We start from the raw sequence: 21,317 nt of genomic DNA, 5'->3' as shown, positions 1-21,317 counted from the left end.
TAATTCGAAAGTTTCAAGCTTGTGCAGCTCAGTAGAATTTACATTTAACTAAACGTCAGTTACATCCAGGCCCGCCATTTCTGAGTTCCCGCGATTTCACAAACAGTTTAATTTTATGGCGGGAGCATATTGGACAGCTGTTGACTGCTGAAACTGTTTTATTGACAATCAACAAAATGCTGTCGACTTTAACTGCCTCGGCTAATTCAAGTTATTACGTCTCCTTTATAGTTTACTTAAAACATTAAAGCAATGACGAATATTCAATAAGAGGCTATTTTTCGATGCTTTTTCAATGGGAACCAATCAATACACTATTAATTAACGTTTGTAAAACAGCTAAAAACCCTATAGTGTTGTGAAACAGTATTTAATCTACATTCAGTAAAGAATAATAACCATTCAAGTCGTTATTTTTTATTTTAATCACCAAAAGCTTTAAGTTTTACTTTTGAAATGTGTTGTATTCAATTTCTTTAATTTAATACATCGTTAAGCCATAAAGTTGTTATTGGTATATTATTCGGAATAATCAATTAGCACTCAACCTTTTCCCAAGTGTTTATATCTGAAGTAGACACTATCTTCTTATAGCCAGACAGAATTAGAGTTGAAGCTATCTATTTGTAAACAATAAGTGGGTTACAATAATCATCTGCTGATAAAACACTACCGTACACAGACTGTGTTCAGTTGATGGTTTCAACGCATCGAAACATTCACCAGTTTATTAACCTCTTTCTAGATGTTTCAACGTTTGAATTGTTATTACTGTAGGTGATTTGTTATGTTAAATGAACGCCACCTTTAGTTTTGTGCGCTACGCTAAAATGTGAGATTTAGGTAAATTTGGTGTTATGCAGAACTAAAGTTGGCACTCCTGAGTCATTGTTGAATCAGCTGATAAAGTTAGTTTGGTTATTACTGAAATAGGTCAATTTTTCTACAACAACTATGGAATCAACATCTGTTTTGGGATTGTGTATTGTTTTAATTGTGTTGTGGAAATACCGGTTGGTTGGTAAGTTGGAAATGTATTTATGTTGTATACAGTACTTGTGCTTTTTTAGATTATATTATACAATTATATTCCCATTAAAGCATTTATTATTGTATATCATTTAGGATTATTTTAAGAGGATGTAGTTATAGTATGCAGTACAAACAGTAGCCTATAATTACTTGGTTCACGTATGCTTATTGTTACTCAAATAAATAATCATCATGGATTATTTGAACAATTTTACAACTTTTCTCTATTTAAAAATCTATTGTTCAAGTAAATATATTTTAAAATTTCTACTTCATGATTGATTTTTGTACATAAGTACATTATAGTCTTGATAACATTTAGTTAGGTTATTCGCAATTAAGAAAATAATAATTGGAGAGATTCATTTTGTTATGAAAAATGGCAAAGTTCTAATAGATCGTTTTGTTACCATATATGAGCTAGATGGACAACCACTTGCATTTTATGAAAAAAAAAGTTTACAAGCTTTTGCCAAAGTAGAAATAATTGTAGTAAGAATACAACTTAATACACATTTACCACTCTTTACCCGCCCGAATACTTAAAATTAAAATATCAGCTATTTTGTATACGTTGTTAATGCAATAACATAATACAGCTACAATCGTTTATTCTACAATACAAGTATATAGTTCATTTATTCTCAAGAAAATGTCTAATAATTTTACAATTTTTGTTTTCAACTGGATTTTAGAGGAATAAAAAACCCAAACATTTTAATTTTGATTAATTGATTTTCCATTTAGTTTTATTTTGGTCTGTACTACAAAAATAAAACAGCATCGGTTTATGTAGGCCTACTGTTGTTATTAATGGGTTTTTTTTACTAGGTGTGACTTATTACATCAAATGGCTTTTGGTGTTCTTTGTTCTGTTATGGAGAAGGATCAGATTTGTGGATACACCAGAAGTTGTCATCTTTCCAACAAAAAAGGAAGAGTTTTTAGAAAGACCTAGGACGTGGACCAAAGAAAACGTATGTACAACAGGTTTTGGTATGAAATTTTGAACCCCTAATAAAATTAGATAAAATCAGATCAGTGCTTAATTTTACAAGATAGTTTACTACTTACAAATTGTATCTATAAGCACAAAAAGACAATAATATTCTGGTCTTCCCGGTTGGCAAAGTCCACTTCCTGTACATCATTACAACACTGCACTCACAAAACAGATAAGAAACATAATGAATCAAATTCATTTGAAAACAAATATAGAAACTGATTTAAGTTTTATTTTTTCTACTTCAGAGAATTTCCTAAGCTATTGCCTAAGCTCTGGCAACAATTAAAAGAAAAAATAGATATACATATGTAGGCCTAGATTCTACCATACAATTTAACTAAACCAAGAATGTGTTTATAGTAAAAAGTAGTCCTAAATTATTATTCTTTGAAAAAAAAACAATACAATGATCCTATTATAGTTTTAAACTAACTTTTTATTTGTATTATTTTTTTTATTAAATTTTCTAAAATCTTTGAACATAGGGCACCTTGCCACAGAGTGAAAAACAGTTTCATTTTCATGCAGGTCACACAAAGAACAAAAATAATTTGTATCGACCACCCAGGGTTTATAATTTAAATCTAACAACTCCCCTCTACATTTCATAATCTATGAGATTGTGACGACATCCTTATTATCAGACAGAAAAGTTCAACATTGCAGTCCAAATATATAAACTGAGAGTGAGATGTCGATATGCACCCTCCTGCCTATACATTCCGCCCTCCAGGGTTGGCATCACTGGTGCGGTTGTTGTAACCTTGTCGTTAGCTCCCGATTATTTGGTGGGAATTCAACTTGAAACCCTCTTATGTAGAAAAAGTGGAGAGGAGGAGGAGACAGCCTTCCACTGATATTTATGTGCCCAGCCCTACAAGGTCTCAAGGGAAGATCCCTTGGCCTACCTATTGGAGATCAAAGGGAAGAACAGGTTACCATAGTCTAAAGGATCTCATGGTTCACCAAGAACCTGGGATTTGACGGAGAATGAGGACCTGTGAATAAGGGTGCACAATAAGCTGCTCAGCTGCGATGCAATTCCATGATATACTTATAAGCCTGGCCCTCTGTTGAGTGATAATTCAGGTTGGGAAGTGAGCTGGTAGTTTATATATCAGAGTAGTTGTGGTTTTGGTTTCAACAGAATTCAGAAATTTACATCAGCTCTCTGCTAGTGGCTCCATTCAACTAAGTAAATTTTCATGATGACACTGATTTGGGAATGGGAATGTCTAGTCTATTCATATTCAAATAGTAAAAGATTAAATACTTGAGTGTTTTTTGGTTATCTTCCCTCACAGTACAAGTTTCATATTCTGATATTTTGCTCCTAGACATTCCGACGAGACAGCATGTTGGTATTTGCTGCGTCGCAAGACGTGTGGCTGCTGATGGAAGTCGCCCGGGGAAGGTACAACTCTGCTGCTGCTAGGGTCAGGCTACACTTCCGTTCTAGTAACCTTACCTACCATAGCGCAGGTTGGTGATGCCTTTTCGATAACTTATGCGGCACGCATAACTACAGGCACTGTCATGTGCTGCAAGTTTAGAATAAAATCAAACTATATTGGCACAAAAAGTATGTACATTGCTATAACAGGTGACATTGTCAGCAAAGAACCATAATACAGCTTATAATTAACATAAGAACCATAATTAAAAGCTTTGGTTATGCTTTTGGTTGACCAGAGCTGTTAGTTTGTTATACTGCTAGGTCTGGTCAATGGTTATGGTTGAGTGGTCTTTGTCTCTCTGGATATAAGACTAAGGATGGTCAATGTGTTCAAGATAAAAATAAACGGTGGCCAACTGAATCGAAGTTGCATGATGAGTGAATCATTTGTGAGTTGCGCCCTAAAACAAGTCTATTTGCGTCGCTTGTTTACCTTTACTGCATGTTTCCACAGAAAACAAGTTTGAATGATTTAGAATTTTATTTTGTGAAAAGACTTCATGAAATTATGCATGGTAAAACACTGCATTATCCATGGACTTCAAAAGCTTAAAGTGCATCCAATCCAACAACCAGTATAGGTTGCAGGTTTAGCCCTGAAAAATAACATTTCAGAACATGAACATGACAATTCCTATAAAACTCCAAAAATGTTGAGAAACATTCTATAGACACATGAATGTCCTTTTATGGGTTTATAAAAACTTGCAATAAAAAGTTATTTGAAGTTTGCTATACCAGCAATGGACAGATAAAGTTTAGTCATTCACTTTAAGTTAATAAAGTGCTATAGACAATTAGGTCAGAGGCGGACAGTTATATTTTGTCACTAACCTTATAATGATAAAACTTATTACAGTCCAACTAATCCATTTAAACCAGGGTTTAGATAAGGTTTAGTACTGCCATTCTAGTACATTATCTCTTAATATTGATTAGATTCTGAAGAAATTTACAAAAGTATTCCCATAAGTATTAAATGGTGGTACCGTGTATCAGAATCAACATTTGTATTTAATTCCAACTTAAATTTTTTTAGATAGGCTAATAATACAAATACAACCCTGACCAACACCTTAAACCAACAATTTGTAATGTCAGTTAATATCCCATAAAATAGAGAATAATAATAATGTTGTCATTACTACAGGAATTTTAGGGGAGCGAACTGGTCTAGTGGTAGAGCTCAAGAATTAAGGTCCTTATGGTCCCGGGTTAAAATCTTGCCAAATCACCAATGGATTTAATCTAAGTGATGATGCTGCAGCCCTTAGGATTATCCTGAAGTAATGTGAAAAATGATCCTAGACAAGTAGTGACCTAGGACAAAAAAAAACTATAGTAATTTTATAAACTACCATATTTACCATAACTTTTTTTCATTGCAATATAGAAATGTATTAATTGCGTTCAAGCCATGTTGAATTGCATAAAAGCACATACAAAGTTATCCTTTTCTCAGACTCAAACTTTCTTCTGATTTTTCTTTAATTTTTTTATCATCATCAGCATTTTCTAGTGCTTTTTTACATTTTACAAGAGAATTATATAAACCAAGATCTATCACTAACTAATGTCAACCTGTTGTTTGAAAGCTCAAATGACAAATATGGCATATATCTGGGTCCAGTATCAATCCTGCTTGGTTAGAACCAGCAACCTTCAGTTGGTGATTACTCACTGAGTTACCCAGAACATTTTGCTCCTTCAAACTAATATTTCTGCTGTTTATTTCGTCTCCTGATCTTTTCAGAACCCTGTTCTCTGATTTACCCTTCCACTACTTAATCCTTCCATATGCTACTTCTAACGTCTTCTGTTGATCAACGATCAGAATTATGTTTAATGTTATCTTTTTGAACAGATCAAGATGGTCGTCCTGGAGCCTGTGAAGATTGGGTAACTGACACACTAGCATTTCAATGCTTGGAACCAATGAGACGATGGAGAATCGTTTTTACCGGAAAGCTTCAGTGCAAGTAAGGCATTAGTTTTTAAGATTGACGACAATAAGTAAATTTTTCAGTAACGCTCTTCATTTGCATTTGTCTTGTTTCATTTGCTTAATATAGAGGCATATCTGGTGAAGTGGTTGTTGGATATTCTCTCCTGGGGACTGTGGTTAAAATCTTACAAATCCTCAATGGTGTTTGATTTAATTTTTATTTTTTTTAATTAACGTAGATTAACGTTGTATAAAAATGGTGAAAAAACCAAGTTCCTATATGGTAATCCTTGGTCGCTGTGGTGGCAACTAGTTTTGGCTTATCTGATGATAGTTCCACCACAGAGAAGCAAAATACAGAAGAAACGTGCTTATGGAACAACCGTGTACTTTTAGCTCTGATATGTTGGGGTGGAAATGTAGGCCTACTAGTAGCGAGCTATGAAAAGCCTTAAGGGCGATGGCTACATAGCTACATAGCATATTTGTACAGCAGTTGTACTGCACAGGGTCTTCATACCGTGTGAGTGCTGTAGCCGCTAAGGGAGTATGTTTTATCTATGGCTGTAGTATGTGATTGGGAGGGTGAAAGGAGTTCGGAAGGGGAAGACGAATGGAATCTGCTCTAGACACCAGCAACTGGTGCTAGACATCTTAAGTGTAACATGAATGTATCATCTGTATCTTACTTCTATGTGGTCCCACTTAGAAACTGAAACTAGTTTCCAACGCAGAAACCAAGGATTACGGACGGCACCTTACAAAATATATATTACACATTTTACAAATCACCCCCAATGCTGTGACATTTTTTTCTAAGCCATTTTGTAAAGCTAAAAAACACAAATAATTTATTATAGTTTTGAAGTGTTGTTGTACACCTAATCATAATGGAGAACATTCTACATATTTTATAGCACAAACAAAATTATGATTATGAGCTAAAAAATGCCCCAAAATGGCACAAGTTTAGTTTTTAATTTGAAAGGTAAATCCTTAATTTGAAGATAAATTGAAGAAAACCTGTTACACTTTCTCTCCAAATTATTAAATAAAAATGTTTGAATACTGTAGCATATTATACTTTGTTACAAACGTAATGTCTTTAGTTTAATCCTAGTATAGGCATTTGTATAACAGCTACTTTACTTTAGGTTGACTTCAAAAGCCATTGAAAAATCCCATCCTTCGTGTTGTACTCCCAATGTATTGTTTCAGGATGAACAATATAGACCAAGGAAGCAGATTTGTAAAAATAAATTTGATGTAAGTAATCCACATTATTAATTTTCTAATATTTTTATTTAATAGTATATATTCATTTCATCACTAGGGTTTAAAGTAAATCTTTTCTACTCATTTAGTCTACTGAGTACTGTGATTGTGTTAGTGCACATTATACAATCGATATGTCAAACTATTGACAAGAATAAAACCATAAGCTATAACCGCAGTTAAATCAATAATAATTCATAATAATTAAGATACATGCGTTAGCTTACAATACTATAGTTTACAACTGACTTTTACTCTTACAACTGACCATGGAGAAAAAAGCCTTTTTAGTCCCAAGGGAGTCAAAGATATACTTCAGACTTGTGCAAGGCATATAACAAAACTGCTTTTTTTGATGACCTATTTTATTTCTTTCAACAAAAGGCAATAAGGGTGTTAGATTGGGAACTGGTAAATTTTTTCTTGTCATAGCTGCACGTCAATATGTGTGACTAATGTGTTTATATATTTTTATTTATATAGTTGGGCAGCTCTGAATGGGCCGTACTACTATGACAGGTCTGGCAATATATCAGCTTTGGCTAGAATCTTAGCTGAGCAACCTTTATCACAGCTACAGGGTAACTTGTAAGTATTAGATATTGTGAGAAGGAATAGATAAAAAAACTTTACACCATAAGTGAAAATTCTACGCAGTTGATAGCACCTTTGACTGGGGATTCAAGGAGACATTCATGGATCCATTCCCATGTCCTCCATGAATCCATTCATGGATCCATTGGTTCCTCCATTCTCATGTCAAAATTATAACCAATTTTTCAATCAAAATAAAAGTATTTTAATTGAGCCATTGATAGAGGATGCTGATGTAAACTGCTAGTTTCTGTTGAATACACAAACTTTTCAACCAATCAAAACTTGGAGTACAACACTATAGCATATTTTGAAGTCATATCAACACTTGTCATAGTATCAACAAATAAGGGATGAATCAGAATATGACAGAATATGAGTGTGACAGTAGCACACTTTATGTGTAATTTCCTCTCTAGTTTTGAAATGTTATCTGACAAAATAAAATTTGATTTTGACTTAGAAAAACCTGTTTCAAGATGGATCTTAACCTGGACCCTGAAGAATATTTCTTTGAAAATCGTCAGACATTTATTATTTTATAGTTGATTAGCCACATATCAATGAAAATAATGTTTGACATTTGAAACTTTTACCAGGGAGTCACTAGGCAAGGGGTATGAGCAGTGGGGAGTGGTACAAGGCACTGTCAGTGTTGAAGACATTGATACCAACCTTCACACTCCATCTTTGAGAAGACACTGCTGGAAGTGGCCCCATGTCAGATCGAACCTTAGTGTTGTCGGGTTGGCAGATAACGGAGCCCTCTTCAGTATCAACTATAACTTTGCCAGGTGTAGGTTGGTATTCTGATGTTAAGCCGAGTATTTCTTTGGAGGGTACTAAAGTCTAGGACCAAATTTTAAACAGTTTTTTTCAGTGATTAAGTTAATGAAAATTGTTGATGAAGTAGAAGAAAAAATTACTGCGGTGTATGTTTATGTAATTGAGTTGGTAGCTGAGTGGTAATGGTGCTTGCCTTCAATTGTGGGATTGCTGGTTCACACCCAAGCAGGAACCAAGTGCTATATTTCATTGGGCAATAATTAATCCATATTTATTTAACGTAACTGAATCTAGTTGACTAAATCTTGATTGTTACTGTACTATATTTACAGTAAATCTTAAAATATAGATGTATTTAACATGATGAACCAGCATTAGAATGTCTAAGGAATATTTTAATGTACCGGTATGCTGTTTTATTATAAAATAAGTATTATTGATAAATCGGTACCAAAGTCATAGTTGGATGGACAGTGTTTGCTTACTAGTTTTGCTGCTGCTGTTTTGCCTACTCATGTTGAATACGTTGGTTTTTTCTGCAGGACTCAGCTCGGCCACATTCGCTATGCAGATGGCAGAGTAGAGACCATTGTTGGAGATTCATCCATCAAAAACCCTGCGATTCCAGACAAGTTTGTGAGAACATTTAAAAGTAAGTTGAATACTGTTGAAAGTATTAGAGTGAAAATTTAAAAACGTACGTTTTCATGTCCCTGGCCTTTTACTTCGTAGATACTGGATTTGTAGTTTATTATTGTGTGTTTTAATATTTTTTGGGACGGGGGCAACATGTTACACACATTTATTTGGTTTTAAATAGGTTCTAGGTATTTTTTTCGTATTTTTAAAGTCTCAAAATTCACGACCATGACGTGTCCCTAGGGTACATTTTCCAACTTTCACGCTGTTTTTAGACTAATTATTCATGCCGAAATATATAAAGCCATATTTTTATGTCATCAATGGTTATTAAACTTACAAAAAAGGAGCATATTATAATTTTATTGTCATTGCAAACTGACTACCATGACAAAATAAGTCTGTCCCTCGATTTGGCGTCACGACCATTTGGGAAAAATTTTCAACTTTGGAGCCCGACAGTGGCAAGCCTGGCGTCGATGGAGTCAGTTGGTTTGAGAGACTAGTTCGGGGTGTACGTCAGGATTGTAGTGCCGGTCGTTTCGAGTTGAAAGGAGGAATTACAAGATTAATAAAGGAAAGATTGTGTTTTTTGTAATTTTGGTGTGTCCATGACCGTACGTAGTCATTCGATGAAGTAGACATGGTGTTAATTTTTGTTTATAAGATATTTCAATTGCTAGATTAACCTAGAAGTCCACTTTGTATCCTCGAACATGAGGTGCAGGGCTACCGCCAGAACAGAGCCAAATAACACGTAATTTCACGACCAAAGTTTCACGACCATCGCGGGTTTTTTCACGACCAATCCAGCCTTATGGATTATAGTGTGTTTGGTCGTGACAATATAATTGTAAATTGAACAGTTTAGTTCAATTGAAAAACATATTTTTATTATAACTAACAGTATAATTGAAGGATTGCCTAGAAAGATTTAAATTATTCCAGACAATTCACGACCGTACCGCTTGTCCCTGACCATCACGTTTATGATTTCTATCATAACAATTTCAAAAATTAAAATATCGTCATATTTCAATGTTTTATACACAAAAGAAGCACACCTCTATACAAACATAACAATTTTTCGGGTCTCAGGTAAGTTTTTTCGTAGTTATACAAACTTAAAAAGATTTTATTGGCTTTTTTTCAATTTTTTAAGTTTTTTTATTTTTTTCTGGAAAGACCAAATATACTAAAAGCTTAGTGACCTTTTTATTGTATAATGATCATAAAAGTAAATTAGTTTATAGCAAAACATAGTTATAAAAATAATATTAACCATTTTTAATATTCATTTAAACGTCCGTTATGGTCGTGACAGGATTTTGTGTTTTTCCACTAAAAATGCTCTTTTAAAAAATAACTACCAAAGATATTGCGTTGCCATGGACATTTTATGAAACTTCAAATGTTAATGGAATAAAAAAAATAATAAAAGTTTTGAAAAAAGGGGAAAAAAATTTGCAAAGTGCTTTTCCTGAAAACGTACGTTTTTAAATTTTCACTCACTAACAATAGCGATGTTTACAAAACATGGATCAAGCAATTTAAATATAGTCTCAAATAAACTCAATGTACCATTACTTCATTAACTAACTTGAATTTTTTTGGCATGTAAATGTTTCAAAGTTTTAATGGTTGTATGAAAAATACAACATTGGACAAATTATTTATATATACTCAGTGAAACACTCGGATCACACTTTTAGAGGGTAGAGAGGAAAGTGGTAATAAGGTAGGTCAAATCTCCTTTCCTAAAGTTTTACCTAAAATGGATTAAACCATTGAATTGTTTGTGCTAAAAGTTCTATAGCCTACATCGTCAAAGACTTATTGAGGATCCTCCCGTTATAGTTACCCACAGAGAAGTAAGATATAGAGGAAACATGCATATGGAACAACCGTATGCTTTTAGCTCTGGTTTTTTACAGCGTGAGCGCTGTTTGCTGTATTGTATTGTATTGTTAGAGGGGTGGACTCGTGGTTCAAGCACGTCAACCGAAGCTTATTGTGCATCCCTTTTGCCACTAACTGGGTAAGCCTATGCCTGTGACCTTGACTAGGTGAAGGAGCTTTTGCCCAATGTTAGCGTTTGGTTCATCACCGACTGCTTTAGATCAAACAGAACCCTTCTCCTAGGCCCAAGTCCACCGCATTCCAGAATAATGTGTTTTGCAGTCTCATCAGACTGGTTGCAAAGTCAACACTCCTTTTTGCCATTGACAATTCGTAGAGCGCTGTAGTATGTGATAGTGATGGGAGAGAGGGGAGCGGAAGGGGATGACCAATAGAATTTGAACTAGACACAAGGGACTGGTGCTAGACATGGCTTAAGTGTAACACTGAATGTATCATCTGTATCTTACTTCTATCTGAGTTATCTTAACACTTTGATTTTATCAGTAAGTTATATTTGTATCATAGGTATTTAACAAAGCATATGAACATGAACATAAAGTAGACAGATTTATTTTGTACACATTAAACTGTCCAAATTCTTAACTCTGTTTAGAGAAATTCCAAATTAAGTTTTATCACCCTGCAGTGGTCTGTTTATGCACTTTTTGACAAAACAGAGTGTACTTTGGTTTTGAGGTGTCCTGCAGGAACCATAGGCAATTTCATTCACATTTTCAGATAAACCTATTACATGGACAATTTATTTTTGAAGTACCAATTTGAGTGATTTGACAGGCAGCTGTTTTGAACATCAAGCGTACATAGTTCGTAGACGGTTCCAGTCATGGGGAGCGCTGCAAGTTGCAGAGGCAAGATGTACTTTTGACTATCACCAAGCTACTTGTCTGATTTTGTCTTGGGCAAGGTTAGTTACAAAACGAATACAAATACTTTATTGTCATAGGACCAAGTACAGGCAAAGTCATGGTAACATGACAATGAGTAATTATTGTTGTGGTTTGCCCCTGAAATGGTAAGACAAATATATATAGTAGTTTATTTACCTTTTATTTTTGTCCCATTTCAAAAATAGTTGTATCAACAACCATGGTGTGGATAAAACTAGTTTTGAGCTGGGAGGAAAATAAAAGGTAAATAAAGAACTAATTAGTCATGATAGTAGGATACACATAAAATGCAAAGGTCAGAATAACGTTGCAGAATTTAATATACAGAACTGTATAGAACACACATAGTCTAGACAGGGTTGCCACCTTTGGTTAGAGAAAAATCAGGAATGGTTTCCCCTTCACCCAGCATAAACACTGCCATATACACGGGCAATTTAAGGGTCCAAAGTCAGGACTGTCCCGACAGAATCGGGACGAGAGGCGACCTAGGGTCAGGTTCATGTGTAGGACTTCCCGCATGAAGGCTTGGTTTAAAATCCCGCAAATTACTAATGACTTTTCACTATGAGACAGAGTTGACTGTGATCCAGTGTTCCAAAGACCATATGCATTAAATGTAGGGAAATCTCTATCTTGAAAAATAGTTATCTTAGGCAGTAACTTACACTGTATCGGAGTAACTCTGATTTAAAAAGCCATATTCTTTTGTAGTGCCTGTGTAAATCTATGTCTTGTACCGCCTGAAACTTGATCCTAAACCATAATGTATGTTACCTTAAACAAACAAAACCTGTGAACTGGTTGAAGTAAAATCAGTTTTATTTAGATCATAAACTGCCAAAGGAAGAGGGGACTTTGCGGGAGAGAACCCCATGCAGATGCATAAAATGAAATTAAATGAAAGTTAGCCTTCCTTATTGAAGCAAACTTAGGGACTTGAATCTCTGCATTATTCATTCAAACTAAAATTATGATTGGATTTTTAAATTGTAACTATTATTGATTATTTTATATGGTATTATTGGTCCCTAACCTCTACTTTGCCAATTTCAACCATCTTTTGACCGTAAAATCCATCCAGCTCATAGACTTAAGCTATATCTTACTTTGTCTACTTAATCTAATCTTATATTCTCAATTAATATAGTTACCCATTTTGTACACATAATCTACTTTTCTACAGTTCATCCCTTTAAACTATACCCTCCACTTTACCATTATAATTACTCTCTCCAATTCATGTAGATACTAAGTTTAGTTCATCGATATTATACACTAGATTTATTTATTACGGTTCATCTTTCGTATTTACTTTATCTAAACTACCTACTTTTTGAGTCAACTACGACTACTTTGTCCACCTCATTTACTATGTCCAATTCATCCACTTAACACATAAAGTGCGGTAAAAATATCAGTGGGTGCTTCCTCAGGTTCTGACATTTTTCACATAAAATCTTACTTTTTGTTCTTAGAAGTGAGGATCTAAATATCCGGTCACTGGTGACTGTCCAGTCCGGTCAACGACTTTTGTGGGCACTGTGACGAAAATACTCCGTTTTTGTTCTCACAAACACAATTTTTCACACTATAAAAATGTTAAATAGCACTATAGCTAATATTTACAATTATATAAAGCCCCTTCCTCCCTTCCAACCACTGTTTATTTCAATCACAAAAGGCACATAAACTAAAATAATTAACAATAAAATACATTGTTGTGTCATGTGTCATATAAAAAGCAAAAACCCAAGAGAAATACTTCAATAAATGTCCAAAGTCAATATATATTGTACAAGTGTGAATTTACTTAGTCTTCACAAAATAGGTTATGTAACGCTAGCAACACACATTCAATAACATCCTTTAGATAAGGTTGCGCCACACTGGCTGATTCATTTCAGTGGGACCTGGCTGGGCACAGGTGACCGAGCCGGCCTGCGGACGGTCCACGATGACCATCCTGCACTCAAAGTGTTAGGCTAATCTACTTTGTTCAGATGCTTTACTTGCCCATTCATTTCAACTAGTTTGTCTACTTCATTACTACACCCAGTTCACCTACTTTAGCTACTTTTCATACTTAATATTCTATGTCCTGTCCATCTACTTGAGCTACTTTGTCCACTCCCAATTCATCTACTATGACCTCTAATTTTGATTCATACACTTCAGTCACTTCATTAACTATGTCCAATTCATACTCTTATCTATTTTGCCATACATTCTCTCCAACGTTACCAATTTGTTCATAAAACTATTTGATACTTTCTTCCTCTGCTTGGACAATTCTATAACTGCTTGACTGAGATTTAAACCGTTTTGACCCAGGACAACGAGAGAGGATCTACCAGAGTTGCCGTTCCTCAGGTTCTCAGCTGTGGAGAGCAGTGAGTTGTTGTTGACTTTAGACCACCCAGCGTGTGCCAACCCTTCTCTAGTGGGAGGCAAGGCTGCGTCCTTGGGCCTGCTGACAGACATGGCCCAAAGTGTCCTCAGAAACAAGGTGGGTAAACTAAAGAGAATAGAATTTATTTATAAAAATAAACGCATCTGTTTTAAAAAATAAGGTTGCCAATGACACTGATAAAACATACACTTAAAATATTAAATGATTATAACAGCTAAAACCTCTTAATGTTTCATGTAAAATAATTTTAAAAAAGGATCCGTCCATATCATATTTTTTCCAAAAGTTCGCCAAAAATGTTGATTATGAATTTATTATTTTGATTATTATCTGAGAAACCATAATATTTGGGTTGGATCGATAGGAATGATTCCTTAATAAGTAACTCCTAAAGGCCAATATATCAGTATTCTTGAGTAAAAGCCATTGTCTAATTCTCATAATAATGTTGGGAGAATGAAAGTCAATGTAATTTAGCCACTAGTACAGAGCCCTTTATGTCAAAATTACTTGGCAAATGTGTAAATTGTTAACCAAGTCAACTTGAAAGTAGGACTACAACTTTAAGTAAATCTATAGCACATTTTATGTTGGATCGACTATCATAGTAACAATTTAAAGGTGGGTTTTCCTTGTTGATTTAAAGCTGTGGAATTTTGAATGTCATTCCAATAATTTTTTTAGGAACTGATTTTTTCTTGCCAAATTTGTCAGCTAGGAAAACTCACCTTAAGATAGACAGTGAAAGTTTATACTGTATCAGCACACCTTGAATGTTTGAATGGGGATTTGGCTTCAGCCGGTCCATCTAGAGGGGAAATCTACTTTTAGTATCCAAAAGTGGTGAATTAGTGTAATGGTGTAACTGTAATGGTGGATGGTGAACTTATTATGACCTTATTGTGACCTTTAACTAATATTCAAGCAAACATAACAAATTGGCTGAAAACGTCTGACTGCTACAATCTAAGTAAGAGACTTCTATTGAACTACTGCCCAGTGCCCTTAGAGCGTTCGGTTGACTAGTATTATTATTGTTGTGTACCATGACGATGGTTAAGTTGTTCGAATGTGATGGATGTCCAATTGTCCAAGTCAATGAAGACAGCACTGTAGACTGGGGTTTTGAATACTGTCTCGTGTACCTCTCATAAAGATGAGCTAATCAGTCTGTTTCGGAGCTGTTAGGAGAGGCACTTCTGTAGTCTTGTGAATATCACAGATTACTTTTTACAACGTGTTGCCATAGACCAAGCAGCACAAGGTATATGTAGGTGACTTTAACAATATTTTGTGTTCATACAGATGATGGTTCCGGCAGGATTCTGTCTGACTGTCAACGCAATGCAGCTTCAAGTCGAATCCTCCCTCCCTTTAAGTTCAGCTGTGAAATTCCTCAACTTGGTCAGCAATGTACAAGAACAGGGAAATCTACAAGAGCAGTGCCAACAGTAAGTTGTATTTGAATTTATGAAGAAGAGTTGAATTTGTCTACACCCAAACTTCTTTAGCAGCCAGTTTTCATTGTTTTGTTTTCAATCATACCAAATCATACCAATCACCAATGGGTTTGATCTAAGTCTCAAACACACACCTCCTCTGTCCAAAGTAATGTGAAAGTGGTTCTGGCCTAGAGCCAAGCATCTAGGATACGGAGATAGCAAATAACAATGAAAAATCACTAATTATCTGTCCACAGTGTGGTAGCCGCTTGGTTGTCCCTGGCCATGTGTCCTGTAGTGGTGGCGGCCCTGAGCGCCCAGGTAGTGCCAACCCGCAGTTACGCTGTCAGGTCGTCTGCTACAGGAGAGGATTGTGAAGACAGTTCGGCCGCTGGACAGAACGCTACAGTGTTGGGTTGCGTGGGTGTGGATGCTGTAATAGCTGCTGTACACAAGTGCTGGGCATCTCTGTACACCTATCAGTCAGTGCAGTATCGCAGGTAAGTCCTAAATGACTGAAAATTAACTTTTCACCAACATTTATATGACAACACCCTTAATTAAACATTACCTGGAGTAATCTATGGATCAGTTGATAGTTTTGATGTATTCAGTAACACCTTTGACCAAAAAAATTGCTTGGCTTTAAAAGGACATGTGTAATGAATGTATGCAAATACAATACACTCTCAATTAACTGAGCCCCGGTTATCCGAGTCCTCGGGTTATCCAAGGTTGTTTTAGCCCTAAATACATGTTTTTTTTTTTTAATTTCCAGTCAGAAAACAATAATTATATTTTAGGAATATCTCTGTTGCAAGCTGAGAAAAAATAGCAAGTAATTTGTGATTTCTTAAAATTGATGGTTTAAATCACTATTATAGATTATAGCTACTAGCTTGTACCCGCGGCTTCGTCTGCGATTGTATAACGATAAATATTATACAGCATATAAGATATAAACAGATTATTACAATCATTATCCGTAGTGGCTTCGCCAACGATCACAAAAATAAGATAACCATAACTGATGCAATGCACGCACAGTTTATTTCAAAATTTGTTTAGAATTAGAAGAGTTAAAAGTAAAACAAAACATAAGCGGAGATCACAAGAGCGCTTAAGTTATAAACTACGTCTTTCTTTTTATCTAAGTCTTAACAAACCTTTTCCACTTGTTTTGGTATTCAAGTCATATAAATGTAAATGCTGGTATATTTTTTTACTGCAGCTCTAAAATATGGTTTACATTTAAACAGTCTGATGTAAGGTAAATGCACCAGTAGCTGACAGTGCTCCAGAAGCTGACAGTTTGAGTTTCTTAACATTATAATGTGGTCTCTTAAAAATATTTACACATGATTGCATTGTTAGAAGAACATATGTTTATTCTTGATTAGTTTACAAAAAAAAATCAGTTAAATTTAGCCCATACTTGCGGAATGGTGGTGGTTTGAAAGCGACCCTGTCCGTACACATCACATTTAGTCGATTCCCTTAATGAAATTGTTAAGAAAGTTAGTTTAGTTTTTTGTCATTTCGCTAAATTTCTTAAATAGTATTAATGATTAGGCTCATTATTTTTATCAATTATACCTTTGTTGACAATTTCATGAAAAAATTGGGGCGTTAGGGGTTTTGGATTTAAAATTATATCAATGTCAGGCTTTGGTACACAAAAGCCATACAAGTTCCACTAGCTGACAGGGGATATTTGCTACTTGCACAATATTAAATTGGTTTCACCCATCGAAATTTGCATGCTATTTATAATTTATGTGATCTCACATTTCTATAAAATGATTTTAATTTTTTAATTTATAAGCCAAATTATCTTAAAAAATGTATATTTTTTTTAAAATATATATAAAATATATACAGGGTGACAAACAAGTCTGGAAACGGTTTAATATCTTTTTAAATAAATCCGTTAGAAAATTCAAACCTTTCACATCAACTTACATGTATGAAAACTACTTTTTCCAAGCATTATCATTTTTTTACCTCTACCAGGGGACGGCCCACGAGGAGTAGGTACATAATCTTTAATGTAAGCATATGTTGATATGCACATCATTTTAAAGGTCTGGTCAAGTGGAGTTCATTGCCAGAAACTGCGTCAAAAAAGGTTCATCCGTTACAAAATGGCGGCTGTCCAAAGTTCTTGTGGAATATACCCGCACAGGCCTTAGTATTGGTAAATACTCGTATTAAACATTAGCTTGAGAGCTGAAACTGTATTTTTAAGTCAACTAGCTCATAGATTAATATTATAAAATCTTCAAAACAAATTTTACCGAGTTTCAGATTTCCCGGCTAATGTTGAATAATATGAGTATTTACCAATACTAAGGCCTCTGTAGGTATATTCCGCAAGAACTTTGGACAGCCGCCATTTTGTAACGGATGAACCTTTTTTGACGTGGTTTCCGGCAATGAACTCCACTGGACCAGACCTTTAAAATGATGTGCATATCAACCTATGCTTACATCAAAGATTATGTACCTACTCCTCATGGGTCGTCCCCTGGTAGAGGTCAAAAAATGGTAATGCTTGCAAAAAGTAGTTATCATACATATAAGTTGATGTGAAAAGTTTGAATTTTCAAACGAATTTAGTTAAAAAGATATCAAGCCGTTTCCAGACTTTTTTGTCACCCTGTATTTTTAATGTAAATATTATTTATTTTAAAATATGTAAAATAAATTTTCTTAATAACGTTTTATGTGATTTTATAATTTAATTATTAAGTTAGATTTTATTCGTCTTATAAATTATAAAACCTTTAGGTTTAGCAGCTAATACATTTAAGTTCCAGTGTCAGCTACTGGGACAACTGACTGTCAGCTACTGGTACAAGCACTTTTTTCACTGTCAGCCACTGGAACACGTACAAAGGTTGAATTAAGTTTAAAAATGTTATAAAATATATTTAAAAAACCCTTTTTGTATGACAAATTTGAAAATTACACTAAATTTAGAATCACATAAAATCCGTAATATCTCTTTAGTTCCTATTTATTCGAAACCACGGATTATTAAGTGCGTATAGTTTCTTATACTGTCAGCTACTGGTGCGTTTACCTTAAATGTCACCTGGGATAGATCTGACAGCTATCTATCTATACTATTATAAAAAAGAGGTGGTTGCTGTATGTGTGTATGTGTGTATGGGAAAAGTAAACTCGAAAAATACTGGTCGGATTGGGCTGAAATTTGGCATGATGATAGCTCACATTCCCGATTAACATATAGGCATATTCTTATTTCAAAAATCCTTTCGGGCTCCGCCCCAGTGGCTCTGGAGTTTCCCATGTTAACCTTATGAGAAATGGAATTATTGAATCTTAACAGCTGTTTGGTTCTGTTCTATGATGTTCAATAGCATTAAAGTTACAAGGATTACCAACAGGGTGCAGCACTATTATTTCTTTTACATTTATGACAACAGCTAATTTGCAACCAAAAGGTGAGTGAGCGTAGCGAACGAACTTCAACCTGGAGGCGAGTTAGCGTAGCGAACGAGCTAACCTGAAGGCAAGTGAGCGCAGCGACCAAGCTCCAACCTAAAGGTGAGTGAGCGTAGCGAACGAGCTCCAACCTAAAGGTGAGTGAGCGTAGCGAACGAGCTCCAACCTAAAGGTGAGTGAGCGTAGCGAACAAACTTCAACTAGGACGTGATTGAGATATGCGAACGAGATAATCTTGAAAATTAAGAAGTTAAACGGGGCAAAGCCCGCGGGTTACAGCTAGTAGATAATAAAAACCAGCACATATCACATCCAGCAGATTTAATTTTTTATTTAAAAAGTAACTATACAAAATGTGTACCATCACAACAAATAAATAAAATTAATTCATTATGTGAAATTAATGAACTTGATGCTAATTTTCACACTGGTTATAAGTTACTCACACCAATTGACTTTTTGATATTTTGAAGTTGACATATTATCTGTATAAACCAGCTTTAAACATTTGATGTCCATTTTTCAATAAAAAAGAACGTAGTTCAAAAATAAAAATAAAAACAATGGATTCAACATTCGCATCCTCTCAAAATTAATTATCTTTCCTTCGACATAAGAATCATGAAAATCCTTCGTGGTTGTTTCAGAATCGTCTGGTAAAACATACCTTTACGTTTTAATATTATAGAATTGTGATTGTGAATAGCAAAAGGCAATTATCCATAAGATATTTGTGTTTTTATTTGTAATAATTTTAAAACATAATAGAAAATAATCAAAACTTTTTCTTGGAACATACAAGCAGATTAAGAAACCAAAGTGACCGTTTGTCATTGTGTTTAAATGTTGAACAATGATAAATAAAACGCACAATATTTACTATCTTTTGGAAACTTTGTCAAGTGTATAGAAAGAAAGTTATGTAAGGGAGGTACATACAATTCCTTGTTCCATTGCATATACCTGTACTTCTTCGAAGGTAAGTTTTACTATTCCTTCGCTTTACAAATGAGAATCCTGGCCTTGTTTTACAAAACAAAGACTAGTAAAGTCACCTTTAATTAACAAAATAATATGGAGAAGGAACGCCAGATAGTAATTTTATTAAAGATAGCCCCAATGTAATAATATTTTTTTCAACTTTGTATTTGATTAGCTTACTAGATGTGGATAGTTTATAATTTCAATTTAGTAAAGGGTTCTTGATCTCATACAATAAAACCAATAAAGGTCTAAAATCTTACAATCTAAATAAAGCATTTGTTTAAAATGTTAAATTGAACATTTTGGTAAATAGTTCAGACTGTTTCAAAGCACTTTTTTTATTAGCGTGGCATATAGTTTTTATTAAATCACATTATGCTTGTTTCGGATTGCTAATAAGTATTAAACTTTTATTGTACCCTATAAAAGTTATACATACATAAAGGCAAATGTGGATTAGATTGAACAATATAAATTACAAAAACTATTACAATGAGTGAATAATTACGTCCTTGTCAAATTTAAAGGATAATATGAACAAAACTAATATCTCAGCTCACTCTAGACAAGACTTACTATGAGTAATCATTGCAAATACCTCTGCCTGGTTCAGAATAGGTCGGTTCTTCTGATTCTGGACGTTTGCTGAATCTGATACTGAAATTCCCGTTGGATTTTTTTATCAGCATTAAGAGATACAGTTGAACCAAAGTGAAAATTATGAGACAGGCAAAAACACACACAATGATCACGTTGTAAACTGGATGTTTCCCTGCTTCCCGATCCTCAGGCGTTAGTTCTATATTATCCACAGTTAGTGGAGTTAGTTCCGTAAATTCCACAGCGAGATCTGTTTTAGTTTCATTCACATCCTCTTCAGACCAAGATTCTTGCTCAGGAAAATCCAAGCAAGTTTTGCCATCACTGGACAGAATTGTCAGTGATTCAGGGCATGAACAGCGTACAAGCTGTGGAGAGATCAGGATACAGCTGTGGGAACAGTTTTTCTCTCGACAAAGATATCGTTTACTAGGCAAATGTGCATCGGGTGTGTATATCTTCATGGCGGTGATGTTGTTTATGCCCGTACTGAAATATATAACTTCTATGTCCTTAAGTTCATACTCTGAAGACACCGAACCTTTGTAAAGAATGACGTTTTTGATTCTATTATCAGCAGACCCCCAGATTACTGTTCCATTAACTACGTCCAATGCAAACGAGTTGGTTAGTTCAGGACCTCCGTAAAGCACCTTGAATACTGTGAAGTTGTAGTTGAAGCTAACCAGATATTTTTTCGTACTCGCACTGAAAGACCCGATAGCGTAAACAGTTTCTCGTTGAATATCGATTGCAAACTGAAGTACTTCTTTGAACATGTATTCCTTTAAAGTGTCATATGATTCGTGAGAATGGTTGGAAACACAGAGTAAAGTTCCACTATTGTAAAATATGCGTTGTGCA

General features: G+C 34.6%; 1 protein-coding gene across 1 annotated transcript in view; it reads left to right on the top strand.

Moving 5' to 3' along the window:
- Window positions 1-763: 763 nt before the first annotated feature.
- The window catches only part of LOC128997442 (uncharacterized), a 21,171-nt gene continuing 617 nt past the window's right edge, over window positions 764-21,317 (top strand). The window contains exons 1-12 of the mRNA XM_054423080.1: window positions 764-1,021; window positions 1,864-2,009; window positions 3,376-3,520; window positions 5,359-5,473; window positions 6,658-6,705; window positions 7,198-7,302; window positions 7,908-8,108; window positions 8,637-8,746; window positions 11,431-11,560; window positions 13,878-14,052; window positions 15,262-15,407; window positions 15,656-15,898. Of these exons, the coding sequence (XP_054279055.1) occupies window positions 955-1,021; window positions 1,864-2,009; window positions 3,376-3,520; window positions 5,359-5,473; window positions 6,658-6,705; window positions 7,198-7,302; window positions 7,908-8,108; window positions 8,637-8,746; window positions 11,431-11,560; window positions 13,878-14,052; window positions 15,262-15,407; window positions 15,656-15,898 (1,631 nt within the window). The 5' untranslated portion in view covers window positions 764-954. The remainder of the gene's footprint in view (window positions 1,022-1,863; window positions 2,010-3,375; window positions 3,521-5,358; window positions 5,474-6,657; window positions 6,706-7,197; window positions 7,303-7,907; window positions 8,109-8,636; window positions 8,747-11,430; window positions 11,561-13,877; window positions 14,053-15,261; window positions 15,408-15,655; window positions 15,899-21,317) is intronic.

The sequence above is a fragment of the Macrosteles quadrilineatus genome, unplaced genomic scaffold, assembly GCF_028750875.1.
Source record: "Macrosteles quadrilineatus isolate MER2022 unplaced genomic scaffold, UCM_ALF_1.0 Scaffold_6__1_contigs__length_79288215, whole genome shotgun sequence".
NCBI classification, from domain to species: domain Eukaryota; kingdom Metazoa; phylum Arthropoda; class Insecta; order Hemiptera; family Cicadellidae; genus Macrosteles; species Macrosteles quadrilineatus.
The sequence above is the reverse complement of the archived record's forward strand: the minus strand, read 5'-3'. Positions and strand labels throughout refer to the sequence as shown.